This window comes from Panthera pardus, unplaced genomic scaffold (assembly GCF_024362965.1).
Source record: "Panthera pardus isolate Hobbes unplaced genomic scaffold, ASM2436296v1 HiC_scaffold_20, whole genome shotgun sequence".
In the NCBI taxonomy this organism is placed as follows: domain Eukaryota; kingdom Metazoa; phylum Chordata; class Mammalia; order Carnivora; family Felidae; genus Panthera; species Panthera pardus.
Window position 1 is genome coordinate 85,363,728 of NW_026526766.1, and position 15,161 is coordinate 85,378,888.

Below are 15,161 nucleotides of genomic sequence, written 5' to 3' on the forward strand. Positions count from 1 at the left end.
CGCAGTTGTGTTTTAGATACCGGGCTCTATTAAAAGGCCCGCATTAAGGTTTCCTCCACCTTGTAGGGGACTGTATCCCATGCCCTCAGGTTTCAAATGTTTATTTATTTTTGAGAGAGACAGAACATGAGTGGGGGAGGGGCAGAGAGAGAGGGAGACACAGAATCGGAAGCAGAGTCCAGGCCCTGAGCTGTCAGCACAGAGCCTGACGCAGGACTCGAGCTTATGAGCCGCGTGATCATGACCTGAGCTGAAGTCGGACGCCTAACCGACTGAGCCACCCAGGTGGGCAGTCCTGGATGCCCTCAGGTGTCAAATCGCCCCCTCAACAGAGCCTTCATTTCCGTCAGCGTATCCACATGCCGTCCACCCATTTCATCCGCTTCTCGCCAACACCTACCGAGAAGCCTCGGAGGGCAGGATAGGAGCCGTGCTGCGTTACGCCTCTTGGTCAAACTCTACAATCCTTTTTCTTTCCTTGGCTGCAAGTTTCTGAAGTTCATGGCTTCAGTTCATGCCCCTTTTCTTGCTGAGTTGCATCTGGTAAGTTCTTCTACCCCTAAGCCTGTATAACTATTTGTTGGTTTTGTTGGTGGGGGCGTGGCGTCTGGCATCTGGCTTCACTCTGCCATCTTCACCCAGAAGTTCTTAATCAGTGCTTTAAAAATAACAACGTTGAGGTGCCAGTCCTCATGGTGCATCCATTGCCTTGTGCCTGCCTGGGGGTGTCCAAGAGGGGGTGCAGTGTGATGATTAGAAACTCTGATTTCAGGTCAGACAGTCCTGGCTTTGGTTGCCTGCCCTCCCCTTGCCACCCCACAGATTTGGGAAAGCCGCCGAGCCTTGCTGTTCCTCAGTTTCCTCATCTAGTAGCTGGGGACAATAAACGTACCGAGTCCAGGGGCTTGTCTTGAGAACGAACACATTTGTGCCCAACAGATACTGAGCCACGATGACTCTTTTGACTGTATCTTCCTTAACCGTTGTTTCTGGGTCATGGAAATGCCCTGGGGAACCACACAAGGAAGTGGCCGAGATCTGGAGCAGACCCCAAAGTACTCCTGGGCTCCGAGACTGTAGCCCTTGGCAACAGTCCCGTCTCCCGACTCCGAACACACATGTGATCAGTCCCCCTCTGACACCCCAGAGCCTCTCTGATCTTGTAAAAATCTTCCCTTCCAGACTGTCACTCAGAATCGAACCAGGAAGCAGCTCTCCGAGACTGGTCTCTTCCAAGGAAGATCTTGCAGGTATCGTAGCCACCTCGAGTGGGGACACACCGCTGGTAGCCCAGGCATGGCTGCCGGGGCTGGCCCTGACTGTGGGTCAAGAGCACAGGTGTAGGTTGGCAGACTCCGCAGTCCCGTAGCCCTCGCACATCAGCCTTCCGGGCTCCTAATCCATGGGGCCCCTGTGGGACTCCTCTGGGCTGGGGCTCCCTGGAAGAGCCTGGGACCCAACAGCCCCAAGAGAGGCCAGATCGGGATCCCAGGCTGGGAACATGCACAGGGTAGGGAAACCTCTAGGATCTTCTCTGAGTCACCTGGACACTTATCATCGGGCCTGCTGCCCCGGTGCAGGTTGACTGCCCTGGAGGGATACACAGGTGCTGGGTATTTGGTGCCACCAGACACAGAGGGCTCACCTTCCTGTAGCATCAGCTTTATCACATACTGGGACATACACAGTGTCCCTAGTGATCAGGGGGATGGGGACAGGGTTCCCATCAGAGGGATGTGGGAAATAAGAACAGGACTCGCAACAGTTGTTTAGGGCCATAGAAGGAACAGGAGGAAACACTAACCATTTGAGACTGTGTCTTCAGGAGGTGATGCCAAAGTCGGAGCAGAGAGTGGGCTTGAATCGAAAAGCGTTCTGCCCCTGAGTCTTGTTCAGATTAGTTTGAGGACGAGGCCTCTGCCGCCTTTTCTGGTTAACGTGCCCTAACAGGATCAGCCAAGTCTCTGGCCTTCCCCAGGTGTCAAGAAGTCCCCACAGCCACACTTTATCTTTCCACCCTCTGGACGGTGCCCGAGGATTCGTCTCCTAGTGCTCCTTCCTGCTGTGTGATTCCATTACTTCCTCCCCTGCGGCGCCTGGCCCATGCCTCCTTTTCTCTCCCTATGTGCACGAGCCATTGAGCAGGGAGAGGTGGGAGGGTCTGCTGTGAGCCAGGCACCCAGTGGAGCGAGGTGACGACCTGCCCACACGGAGCTTAGGCTTTAGCAGGGGAGATGGGGTGCAAAAGCCGCTAGGGGGTAAGGCGTGGCCCAGGAAGAGAGATGGCAGAGAGGGGGCCTTAGCCTTGGCTTGAGGGGTCAGCTCTGCCTCTCTCCGGGGACTCTCTCCGGCCACAGGTCAAACTCAAGTCTCATCTCTGCTTGAGAGAAGCAAGGCCTCTGGGAAGTTCCCCAGCCAGGCTCCTCGCACGTGCCTGGAATGCCTTTTCCCTCATATTTCCATGGTCCGCTCTTGCTCGTCGTTCTAAGCTCAGAGAGACTTTATTTCAGCTCTTTGTTTCTTTAGGACACCCTAGTTTGTAATTGTTCTCTTTGGTCACTGGGCCTCACTTAGTTCCTGTTGAGTCTCCAGCTCCCCTCATAAGGCTTGTGCTCCACAGATGCTCAGCCCTCACAGGGTTCACAGATGAATGAATGGAAGGGAGGAAGCAGCAGGCCGAGGCTCCGGGTGGGCCTTTGGTGAGCACTGGCCTAGAGCACAAGCGGGTCTCGTTGCCGTAGCCTCACGCCTGGTCTTCAGAGAGCCTCCCCCTCCCCAGCGCCCTGCACACACCCACCTGCAGCGCGGGCAGCCTTAGCTGCCAGCCTCACCTCCCGAGCATCAGCCACTCGGCCTGCAGGCTGCTTGTTATCAAGGCACCTGCCTCACACCTCCTCCCAAAAGAAGAGCCCAGCTCCCCCACCGCCCCTGCCCCGGCCCCCCCGCCCAGGTCTGCACTGAGCATCAGTGGCTCCCCCTGCTAGGCCGGAGGCTGTAGACCAGGAGCCAGGCTCAGAGAACTAACTGCTAATTGCGGGCCTCAGGAGCTGGGCCTCTCACTGAGCCCCAGGCAGGAAAGGAGGAGCTGCATTGACTTTTGACCCCTGTCTATGATGAAAACCGGTGCCGGTGGGGAGGGCCGGGGGCACCTGGGTAGCTCAGTGGGTTAAGCATCCAACTCTTGGTTTCGGCTCAGGTCATGATCCCACTGTTCGTGAGTTCAAGCCCTGCGTTGGGCTCTGTGCAGACAGGACAGAGCCTTCTTGGGATTCTCTCTCTCTCTCTCTCTCTCTCTCTCTCTGTCTCTCTCTGCCCCTCCCCCTTTCTCTTTCTTTCCTTCCTTTTCACTCTCTCTCCCTCTCCCTCTCTCTCTTTCAAAATAAATAAATGAACTTTAGAAACAAGTGCCCAGGAGCCAAGACCCAGCCCCTGGCCCAGCTTCATCGAGGTTCGCCAGACCCTCCTGTTACAGCCACCATCACCTCCCTCTGGCTCTGTTGTTTATTAGCCGTAGAGGCCAGAATCCAGCAAATCAACCAACCACCAGTGTGAATCCCCGCAGGGAACAGATTGCCCCCCCCCCGCCCGCCCCCTGGCCCGGCTCACACGAAGAGACTCTAGCGAAGGTGAAATGGGAATTGCAAAAAGAACGGGGAGACCCCAGCACCCTCGGCTGAGGGACGTGGGACAGCAAAAGTGTCACCCACTCCAGCGATTGCTGAGCTGAGGAGGACTCGGCATCTGAGGGGCACACAGAATAGCCGGCACACCCGCCAAGCCTCGGTTTCTCCATCTGTAAAGTGGGCGTTGTCGTGTCTCTCTCACAGGGTTGTTGTGGGAACGTGTTGAGAACCCGTGTGTGAAACACAGTGCCTGACACACCGAGCACTCGCATCAAGGGTAGTGTTATTAGGATGGTGTGATGGTCGTGGGTATTATGATTGTGCCTCTGTCACCGAATCAGCCTCCAGGTTTTAGTGAAACATTGCTGCCTCAGGGATACTTTCTCCCAACGGACTCCGCCCTCCTGCCCTCCCAAGCTGGGGGTCAGGGCTGTTAACAGTTAACACCAGGGCTGGCAGGCGGTGGTGGCCGAGGCCAGCCCGCCCGTTTTTGTATGTGAGCACACCACACCCATCCGTTGACATTGTCTGTGTCTGCTTCCCTGACAGTGGCCGAGCTGAGTAGTTGGGACAGAGACCCTATGGCCTCCAAAGCCTAAAATATTCACCATCTGGCTTTTTACAGAAAGTTTGCCAACCCAGTGTTGCACACTCTTGCAGGGATGGTCTGTGCTTCTCCACAGCTCTTCCCTCTGCGGGAAGGACACCGTTACCTATGCACATTTGTCCCCTATCTGCCTTCCCCACCGCACTGAGGGCCCCCTGAGGTAGGGACCACGGCCAGGGTCCCCGGAGCCTGGCCCCCGGGCGCCTCGCCTGCCCTCGGATCTCCTTCAGGCAGGATCTCTGAGCTGCTCGCCTGCCCTATGGTCTCCTTCAGGCAGGATCTCTGAGCTGCTCGCCTGCCCTCGGGTCTCCTTCAGGCAGGATCTCTGAGCTGCTCGCCTGCCCTCGGGTCTCCTTCAGGCAGGATCTCTGAGCTGCTGGCCGGGCCCCTGCGGGCACGGGGCTCTGGGAAGCAGCTCCAGCCGCTGACTGCTGACTCCGCACTCCCTTCCAGGGAAGTGCTGACGTGGCAGTTTTCACACGGTGGTGCGAGAGCGGCTCACAGGCGTGTTTTCCACCAGTTTTCCAAAGCCCTGGCTCCCACCCTAGAAGCAGGATGTTAAGGTTTTCATTGATCACCAGAGAGCCCGGGAGCGTCTGGAAGGCTTCCGATGCACTCAGTGGTCCTGGCTTCCCACCCACAGCCTCGAAGCCTCTCCCAGGACAGAGAGGCTGCTGTGGCCTGGGACAGCCGAGGGGTCCTGTGGAGGGCGGGACCAGAGGGGCAGCTCCCAGGATGCCGTCCCCACTCTGGCAGTCAGACCGGGCTGCGTGGCGGGAGCCCGACCAGGCCCAAGGACAGGAATGTGCCTCTTGCAGTCCCAGGAATGGGAGGAACGCTGCCTCCCTCAGCTCCTCAGGATGGGGGTTCAAGCTACAGCTCTGGGCTCCCTTTCCAGCAGTCAGGCACCCGCCCCCACACCTGCTAAGGAGAGGCCCCAAGATGCATTCATTGGCTTTTGCACTCCGGACGTACGTGCCAAGGGCCTGCTGTGAGCCAGACGCTTGCAGTGAGCCAGGTACCCAGTGGAACGAGGCAGAGACCTGCCCGCATGGAGCTTAGGCTTTAGCAGAGGAGACAAGCAGCAGAAGCCGTGAGGGCACAGGGCGTGGTTCAGGAAGGAGCCCGAGGAGGCCAGCGTGAGCACGACCGAGATGGCCGGTGGGCTCCCTGACCCTTCTGTGCGGCTGTGCCCACTTCTCTAGCCAGCCCACCCCCCTCAGGCAATGAGACCCGCTAACTCTAGCATTGGGAACAGCCGGTCGTGGGTCTCTCGGAGGCCGTGGTTAGTACCAGCGTGGCCCGGAGCTGATGCTGTGCCCTCTGTGTCTGTGAGAACCCCTGCGCCCCACAGACGGCTGCCCCGTCTCCACCCCTGGCAGTGACTGTGCCGGCAGCTCCACACCAGCAAATAGACTGTGAGAACGGAAATGGAGAAACCGTCTCAGTTTCTGGGCTGGGAGGAAAAAGGGCCAGGAATGCCACGTTTTCAATCCCCATCCCCCTATATGTAATGTTTCGTTTATATAAATGAACTAATATTTTCCTGGAGAGCAAAAATCATAAAGAACGTTGACCCCCAGAGAGGGCAAGTAATGTTTGTGTGTGCCTTGGAACCGATGAAGACATTTCCAGATTCTGTTAGCCCCGCCCCCACGTGGCTGAACCAACTGACAGGTTTTCTAAGAGTCCTTGGCAGCAAAGCGGGGCCATGGAAAACCTGAGCGCGGGCCTCGGCCTTTTCTACGCGCACCTTCAGAACTGCTCTCGACATACCTTCGTGTCTTCCTTGTTTTATTGCCTCTTGGGTAAAAGCCCTGCTTCGGAGTCGGGCAGACCTGAGTTCAAAGCCCAGCTCCAGCACTTCTTAGCTGTGGGACCTCGGGCGATCGGCTTAATCCCTCTGAGCCTCAGTTTTCTTGTTGGCGAAACAGCGGTAGGAATAAATACTTCACGCAGGCTTACTTCGCGGGGCTGAGGCTGTGACAGAAGAGCCCTTAGCACAGCGCCTGGCACACGCTCACCACTCAGGATTTCTGGCTCCTGGCCCTCATAGGGCGGGCCGCGATGCTGTCCCGATGGGGGGACAGCATGACGCAGAGCAGGGGACGGGGAGCCGGAGGGCCCTCACCTCAAGTCCAACTCACCAGTCACCAGCTGTGCCGGGTACCGCTGCTGTATAACCAGCCACCCTGGAACCTAGTGTCACAAAACCATCATTTTGTTACATGCACAGGTATTGTGGATCAGGAAATAGGACGGGACACAGCCAGGAGGGCTTGTCTCTGCTTCACAATATCTGGGGCCTCTGCCAGAAAGTCGAAGGTTGAGAGGGACTCAACGGCTAGGTGCTGGAATCATCTGGATGTGCGTGATGCTGGCTGTTGACGGGCCACGGCCGGGACAGAACGCGTGTGTACACGTGGCCTCCCACGTGGCCTGGGCTTCCTTAGCGTATGGCAGGCTCAGAGTGGTCAGACTCCTACACGGCAGTGTTCCCCCAAGGCAAACGTCCCAAGAGCTGGGTGGAAGCTGCATGATGGCGTCCGTGTGACCCGCCTCGGAAGTCACGTAGCCTCGCTTCTACTACACTCTGTCGGTCAAGGTCCACCCTGGTCCAAGGAGAGGGGCCAGAGACCCTACCGCTCAACAGGAACCACGTCAAGAATTTGTGGACGTATGTTAAAACCACCACGCCAGCTAGTTCGCGGTGGGGGAACAGAGGCTCGATGATGACGACGACGACGACGACGATGATGGTGGTGGCGGCGGCAGCTAGCGCGCACTGAGCTTGTACTCGCTGCCAGACACTGTTGTCAGCACTGCCTGTGCTCATTCAGGACCCCCACGCCTACCCTGTGAGGTGAAGGCTGATATCCGTATTCCGTAGGGAGAGGTGCTGGGGCAGGAAGGAGCAGAGCCAGCCGCTAAGCCCAGGGGTCTGGACTGGTGATTGCCCATGCATGGGACATGCCCATGCCCTTCCTGCATGGGACATGGACATGTCCCATGTCCCATGCATCGGACAACCAGGATGTGCTTGCAGGTCCCGGATTGCTCTGGGCTCTGTCCCCATTCTGCCGGTGTCTGTGCGGTACAGCAATCAAAAGTGTGCGGCTGTGCCCCCTTCTCCAGCCGGCCCACCCCCCTCAGGCACAGGTCTCTCCCTATGTCTCCCGGTGTCTGTGCAGTCATCACGGCCCTGGGTGACAACCCTGGCACATCTGTGCCTTTCTTAGAGACATTTTTGGGTCACACACTCTCCCCGCTTGGTTCTTAGAAGGCTGGGTCTGTGTGAGAGTCACAGCTGCAAATCTGATTTGCCATTAAATCTTCTTTGCTCCCCCTAGCTGGGGGCATGAGGCCTGACCTCTCATGGTCAGGGTTGGGGGTGCTTGGCCCTTCTCCCCACCAGGCCTTTCTCTATCTCTGTTGGCTTGCTAAGCTCAGGGCCTGCCACAAAGGACATGGTCTTAGCGGCGGGCACTGCTGTCTTGGGGCCTCCAGGTGACAGTCAGTTCGTCGATGCTTCCTCAGGTGAGCACTTCCGTGGGATGCCACAGGTCCCTTGACCTAGACAGATGCAAATCCATTCTGGGGCCGCTGCAGCCCCTTCCATGGCCCCTCAGTCTGTGTCCACTGCCAGCTCCTTGCTGCTTGGGTCCCTGCGAGCCCTTGGTTGGTGGGAGGCCACAGCCATCCTTGTCCTGACAGGCTTGCACATGCAGCTGACCCTGGTGTGGCTGGGGCCGTGTTGGCTCCCATGACTGAGCAAGGCACTAGGAGTCCCCTGGGTCTCCCAACTGCTGAGGACGTATTCCAAGTTCCCCGAGCGGTCTGTGGGGACGTCGGCCTGCACCGTAGAGTAGTGAGCAGAAGAAGAGAGCACCCCGTGGGCAGGGCTGGGGACTCTCCCTTCCACAGCCTCCTCTGTTAGCTTTCATGGATCTTCAGAATGGGCGAGGGCTCAAGAGCTGAGAAGCCAGTGCCCGCCTCTTCGCTCTGGAAGTTCACATCTCCGTTCCTCGTCTCTCACCTCGTGGCCTGCTATGTCAAGGTCAAGCAGAGGAGCAGAGACACAAGCCCGCTTCTCTCCGACTCTGCTGCCCCACTGTGGCCCAGCCCCCCTCCTCCCCCCACCGTGCCGCACACGGCACCGGCGGCTTCCCCTGCATTCCCTGCCCTGACCCCAGGGAGAAAGCATTTGGGCCTCACCACCGCTGAAGGGGGATCCAATGCGATTTTTCAGAAAGAAATGGACCGGGGCATTCCAAATGACGCGTGAGCCAGATCTTGGCTCACAGCAAGGACCCGGGAGAGCTGCATGTATGAGAAACAAAGAACGTGTGTGAATGTGAATGTGAAAGTGACCAGCGCCGAGGCCCGACCGTGAAACCTGGCCAGAGAAGGCTTTCTGTGCAGAGGACCCCCATGTCCCCGGGTGCCACAGGGCTCTGGCAGCCCCGGAGAGGGCCCAAGTCCCTGCTATGGGAACAGGGCTCGCGGCACACACAGTAAAGAGGCTGGGAGGCGCAGAACCCTCTTCAAGCTGGGAGCAAGTCTGCCCCGTGAACCGCATGGCCCGGCGGCACTGTCGGGAGCTCCACGTCCGGCCGTGGTCACTCCCCTTCTCCAACCCGGAGAGGCTCGGGGGCCGAGGAGGCCGGACCCCAAGCCCCCGGCAGCCCAGGCGGAGGCTGGACTGGAACTCGAGTCTCGTGACTCCAAGTCCCCTCTGCCACAGCTGCCTCCCGTTAACTTACAGTGTGCAAGACTCGGAAAGCACCCCGCGAGCGGCAGCCTGGCTGCCAGGCTGCTTAACCTGGGCAATGCCGACCGGGCCAGGGCCCCAGTTGCTGCCGGAAAGCCGCGGGAACAAGGCTCCCCGTCCCCCTCGGCAGAGCCAGCCCGTCTGTAGCCAGAGCACCGGCTACACTCGAGTCCCGCAGCCCCTGCCTCCCCGAGCTGGTGCTGGTGGGAGACTCTGGTCAACAGGAAGTCACATCTCATTCCTTAGTGACAAGTGGATGGGCGCTGAAGGCAAGTGCAGGCCACGGGAGAGCGAGTGACCGGAGGGCCTGGCCCTCTCTGAGGACGCAGGGTCGCTGCCCTCTCTGAGGACGCAGGACATGCGTGTCGTCAGCACTGGGCCTGCGTCTTCCTGGAACCCCTTGCTGCCGCTCCTTTAGCCCCTGAGGAAGGGAGAAGGTCAGCGGCTCTTTCCTCCATCTCTCCCTTCTCCCGAGGGAAACATCTGGCGGAGCAGAAGGCCGTTTCTGAGGTGTGTCACGACTGTCTGCTGGGTCCACATGGGTGGGCAGAGGGGGACGCTGGCTCTTGGCGCTGGCCGGCCGACTGAGGTGGCAGGCCAGGCCCCTCCAGCTTGCTCCCCCTGGAGACCCACACCCGAGGGAAGGCAGCCGCTGCTGTGTGTTCCAGCCCCAGAGATGGGTGCTGCCTGCACCAGGCACCTCGGAGCGGGAAGAAGTGGCAGCCGAAGTCAGGGCCGCTGGCCTGAAAACCGCGCGTCGCCTCTGACGCCTTCCGTTAGAATTACAAGTGAAGCCCGAGATCACTCTCCTCCTGCATCTAAAATGACGCTTTTCTCAAAGAGTTGTTCTGTCGACCCTGGTTCTACACAAGTTCCTTTTTAGGTTGTCTCTTCTCGTCCCACAAACACTGGTTCTGTCCCAGGCCTTCCCTCTTCTCACCGAGCTTGCAACTCTGGATAATTCGCCCACTCCCGGGGCTCCACACTCCCCTGGCTGGACACGTCTGTCCCCGGCGCGGTCTGTCTCCTGAACACTCCCCCAGTGGCCCCTTCGCATCAGTCCCGACCTGAACTTCTCGTCGGTCCCCCGAGCCTGCTCCCTAAGTGAACGGCACTAGCATCCACCTACGCTGCCCCAAGCCCCCCTCCCACCACACCCCTGCTGATCCCCCTAGACCCCCTAGACCCCCCTCCTCCTCTTTCTCCTTCCCGGCCTGTCGTTGGGGCTGCCACCACGTGCTTCTCCAGCCAGAGTGAGCTTTCTAGGGTGCGATTCTGAGCACATCACCGCCCCTCCTAAAAATCTCGACACCTTCCCCTCCTTAAACTCCAAGCTCCTCAGGTGCCCCCCCACCCCCACGCCTCCCCCCTCCACCGCAGCCACCATCCGCCCCCCATACACGGTCCCGCCCTCAGCTCTTCCGCCAGGGTGGCTCCCTGCAGTTTCTCTAGTAGCTTCCACGGTCTTTGCTCTTGCTGCTCCTGCTGCATAGGCCTCAGCTGGATCTCTCGGGCTCAGCTGGATGTCGGACCCTCGGCTCCTCTCCGACCTTCCCGCGTTCTCAGACGCACTCAGATGGCTCCACTGGTCACCAGCTGCTTGCCCAGGCAAGCTCCCTAACCCTTCTGACCTCAGGTCCCACCTCACAGCGCTGAGCTGACAACAGCTCCTGGGAGGCAGTGTTGCCGCAAGGCCTTTAAATGAGATCCTGTGTACAAAGCATTTAGCACAGTGTGTGGCGCCTGTAGATGCACAAGGAAGGTCGGGTGTTGCATTACCACCTCCATTATCGCCGTGGTAGTTACTCTGTCGGTGTAGTTTTTGCTATTACCACGATTATTATTTCTTTTTCTCCTATCGAAGCACGTGTCCCTCCTGGGTGTAATTTTCCGCTTGCTTGTCTTTCTCCCCCACCTGACTGTAAACCCCATGAAAGCAGAGCGTCAGCCCTCTAATCCAACGTGGCTGACCAGCCCCTGGCTCAGGGCTGGCCCAGGGTCAGGAAACGTTTGCTGCAGGAAGGAGGGACAGATGCTGGATCATTTCCCCCTTACAGGGAGGCTGCCAGGTCAGACCACTGTTCCTGTGTTGCAGATGTAGAATCAGGTGGAGAGGTGCGAGGTGGCTCTCCCAAGGTCGCTTACTCAGCCTGCAAGTGGCAGATAGCACGGGAGCCCAGGTCTGCCTGCCTCCAGACTCTGAGTTCTTAGCTAGGACCATTCATCACCCTCACTCCTGTCTTCTGCAGAGCCATTATTAGAAGGCCCTGTGCTCTTTTCTCTTCCAATCAATGAGTGGTCTGTTGGGCAGCCTGTTGGTTTCTTGAGAGAAATGTAATGAAAACCAGATTTTTTTTTTCAACATGATATCTCGTTCCCCACAGAGACTGTCAGTTCTCATATGTTCCAATAAAACTGCTAAAGAAACAGCCACTTAAAGAGCTTTAAAGATTATTCATGGAAAAATTATGCGGAGGAAAAATAGAGCAATCCTCTGAGATAGTCAAGCCACATGGTCAGTTTTTCCAGCTGTCCGTGCCATATCGGGCTGGGCAGCGGGGACCACGCTCCGCACAGCGAGGCCAGAACCCCAGTTCATTATCACTGCCCCCACCCCTGCCCTTGCCCCAGGGGACATGGAGAAACAAACTTGCCAGCTGCTCAGCTCAGAAATGGTCCCGGAAGACACGTGTTCCCTGGTGCTGTCACGTGGTGGCCACCCCAGGCTTAGTGGGACAGGAACGTGAGGCCTTTCAGTAGCAGAGAATGTCACTTACTGGCAGAGAAGCCCCCCCCCCCCCCACCCCCTAACCCTAGGTCCCAACTGAATGGAAATTCTTCGGCTTTAGCGTCAGACCAGGCTATTGGTCAACAACCAGGGGGTGGGAGTGGCTGAGACCCAGGGCATTAATTAGGAGCAGTATCAGCTTGGACTCTGGGCCCAGGGAGATCATAGCCTCTTCTGCTTGGGCCTCCCACCCTTTCCTCAACCCGGCTGAGGGCCATCTGAGGCCAGGCATGCCTCCCAAGGCCGTCCAAAGCAGCAAGAAGAAGGAGGCAGATCTGGGCCTCGTCCTGGAGGGAGAATCCGGAGCCGAGCGGAAGAAACCGAGGGCGAGTCCGGAAGCGTAGGAGAGCTGGAACATGCAGATCAGAGCCAGGATGCAGGAACCATCTGGAGGCAGGTGAAAAAGGGAGTGAGCGGGGAAAGCCAAGGAAGTTCCCAGAAGAGGCTCGGAGAGTCAGCTCTCTAGGCACGGCACAGCACGCATGGGCAGCTGAGGGAACAAAGCCAGCACCCCCCCAGCGCGTGACCTTACATGCCTTGGAACGTCCCTTTAAAATGGCAATTGTAGGGGCGCCTGGGTGGCTCAGTCGGTTAGGCATCTGACTTCAGCTCAGGTCATGATCTCACAGTTCATGGGTTCGAGCCCCACGTCGGGCTCTGTGCTGACAGGTCAGAGCCTGGAGCCTGCTTCAGAGTCTGTGTCTCCCTCTCTCTCTGCCCCTCCCTGCCTCATGTTCTGTCTCTGTCTGTCTCTGAAAAATGAATAAACCTTTAAAAAAATTTTTTTTAACGGCAATTGTAAAATTACCAACTGCATAGGAGTCCGCGTTGGAGTTTTCGTACAGGCCTGGCACACAGCTGGTGCATAATAGATGTTGGTCCTCTCCACCTTCACCTACAACAGTAGCAATTGGACCTTACCCAACAGAGTTCCTGGAGGAAGTGCCTCCCGCTTATCAGATCACCTCAGATGTGTCACTGTTTCTTCTGCCTCAGGTTTTCACCAGTACCTGACCTTTGAACTGCGAGCCTCCCACCCCCCAGCAGCCCATGGCAACTGTGTAAGCCCTGGCTTTCTCACCTATGAACCCGCCACCCGTGCGTGGAGGGCAGCACGCCCACGCGGCACGGTGCCGGGGGTGGAACGCTCCACCTTAATTATCACCGTTATCATTTACTACAACAACACTGGGAGTCAAATTCCAGTTAAAACTCCAGGGAGGAGCAGTGCGCGAACTGACCTTTACAAAATACTTTCTGAACCCAGGGTGGGAGCCAGAGTGACTCAGGCGGTGTGATTCCACGTCCATGCCACTGATAAACAAGGCGAATTCCACCCTCCGCACGGACTCGTTCATTGAGCAATAGTGCCAAACGAAAACAGAGCAGGAGGGCTTCCGTTCTTCCCCTTCGTCTCCGGAGCAGCCACAAGAGACGCTTCGTCCAGGACAGAGATTGAGCAGAAGGTCTTCCGGGGCGCACGTGCCAGTCACCTGGAGAGCCAGTGGGATGAGAACCTCCAGGACGGGCCCAAGAAACCCCATTTCTCACACACTCTGCAGATGCTTCAGATACACTCCCAGGTTGACAGAGCTGCTGGCAGAGTGGAACTCCTCGCCAGGAAAACGCACGCGCACACGAAGCGTAGTTACCCGTCCGGTACCTCCGCACACTCCTCCAGGGCCTTCCGAGGACCGGATCCGGTGAGGTGCGGGCCCCGCCTCTCCGGCTTCGTTATCATGGTCTGCCAGAGTCTGTTTTTGAGATGTCCTGTGCGGGCTGCAGTTGGGACCTCCAGCAGCCTCCCCTGCGTCCTGCTACCAGGCTAGGCCACCCAGGCAGCCCTCTAGGAGGCGGTGTGGTGTGGCGGGGCCTCGGGGTCAGGTTCCTTGGGCTGCAGACAATGAGACAGACGCTGGCTGCCTCAACCAAAAGGGGAACCTTTGGCTTATGGGGTCCAGGAAGGGCTGAGCAGCCAGGGAAGGAAGGACGCGGCCCAGGGCTGCGGGAACGACTAAAACGGGACTCTTTTCCACAAGCAGGAAACATGGCCATTGGCAACGTCTAGGTTCTCTTGCACAGCCGCAAAAAGTGATTGTCCTCAGACGTGTTCTAGGCTCACATCTGAAAAATCCTCGGGAAAGGTGTCTATCCCTATCCGGATCCAGGAGCAAGGCCACAGCGGTCTGGAGTTGGCTCCCCTGTGACCCTATCAGTGGTGGGAAGGGGGATTCCTGGAGGGGGTGGCGGGCAGGTGGTCCCAGGTGTCTGCTCCATGGATTCACAAGGCCTAGACTTGAACCTGATTGCCTAGCCAACCAGCTCCCTGCCCTTGAAGCTTAACCTCCTGAGCTGCTGCTTCCCCATTTGTGAATTAAGGCTAATGTACAGACCTCAGAAAGCTGTTGTGTGGGTTAAATGTGAAAGCACCACAGGGCCTCAGCAGGACACAGATGGCACAATCCAGTGGGGTGATCAGAGGAATTTTTCAGAAAGGGGCCGGCGGGTTTAAGGAACCCTAAGGACATCACAGCACCCCAGCGCCAGAACAGGAGTGCAGGGAGACAGCGGTTATGAAAAACAGAGTAGAGAGGACTTGGGGAAACTGCCGCCTCTCAGGGGTGACCCTGAAGGGGAGTCTGGAGGAAATGGTGCCTTAGCCTCTCTCCTCCCTCCCCCCAGTCTCTGGCCACGGCTCCCCATAGGCCTGATCCAACGAGGAGCCAGAGGGAAGGGAGCCCACTGACTGAGGCCCCAAGCCCAGCTCCCAGTTAATGGCACAGGGTGGAAAAGGGTGCAGGACGAATCTGGAGGGCAAATGGAAGATTCCAGCACAGCCCCTGGCACATAGTAGGCATCCATGTGTTTTTATTTATTTTTAAAATTTTTTTAATGTTTATTTTTGAGACAGAGACAGAGCATGAATGGGGAGGGACAGAGAGAGAGGGAGACACAGAATCTGAAGCAGGCTCCAGGCTCTGAGCCGTCAGCCCAGAGCCCGACGCAGGGCTCGAACTCACGAACCGTGAGATCATGACCTAAGCTGAAGTCAGAGGCTCAACCGACTGAGCCACCCAGGCACCCCATCCATGTGTTTTTAAAATATTCTCATTTTAGGGGCGCCTGGGTGGCTCAGTCGGTTGAGCGTCGACTTCGGCTCAGGTCATGATCTCACAACTCGTGAGTTCGAGCCCCATGTCGGGCTCTGGGCTGATGGCTCGGAGCCTGGAGCCTGCTTCTGATTCTGTGTCTCCCTCTCTCTCTGCCCCTAACCCACTCGCATTCTGTCTCTGTATCTCTCAAAAATAAATAAACATTTAAAAAAATTTAAAAATAAAATAAAATATTCTCATTTTAAATGATGAAATATTG

At 57.6% G+C, this 15,161-nt stretch overlaps 1 protein-coding gene and 1 long non-coding RNA gene across 16 annotated transcripts in view; one reads left to right on the forward strand and one right to left on the reverse strand.

Annotated features, from left to right (window-relative positions):
• The window catches only part of RALGPS1 (Ral GEF with PH domain and SH3 binding motif 1), a 314,360-nt gene that overhangs the window by 267,029 nt on the left and 32,170 nt on the right, over positions 1–15,161 (forward strand). For 13 of the 14 annotated variants that reach the window (XM_053908291.1, XM_053908296.1, XM_053908295.1 and 10 more), the window contains one exon: positions 1,183–1,250. In XM_053908291.1, coding sequence (XP_053764266.1) covers positions 1,183–1,250 — 68 coding nt within the window. Of the gene's footprint in view, positions 1–1,182; positions 1,251–7,680; positions 7,768–15,161 lie in introns of all 14 variants that reach the window. The other variant, XM_053908299.1, reaches the window with a different exon arrangement.
• On the reverse strand, positions 11,431–12,820 carry LOC109250147 (uncharacterized). Of its 2 annotated transcripts, none has more exons than XR_002072891.2 (2): positions 12,711–12,820; positions 11,431–12,176 (listed from the first exon to the last, which is right to left on the reverse strand). It is a non-coding gene; the product is annotated as an uncharacterized LOC109250147 (long non-coding RNA). The 2 variants fall into 2 exon arrangements; XR_008424349.1 differs by having other exon boundaries at positions 12,598–12,711.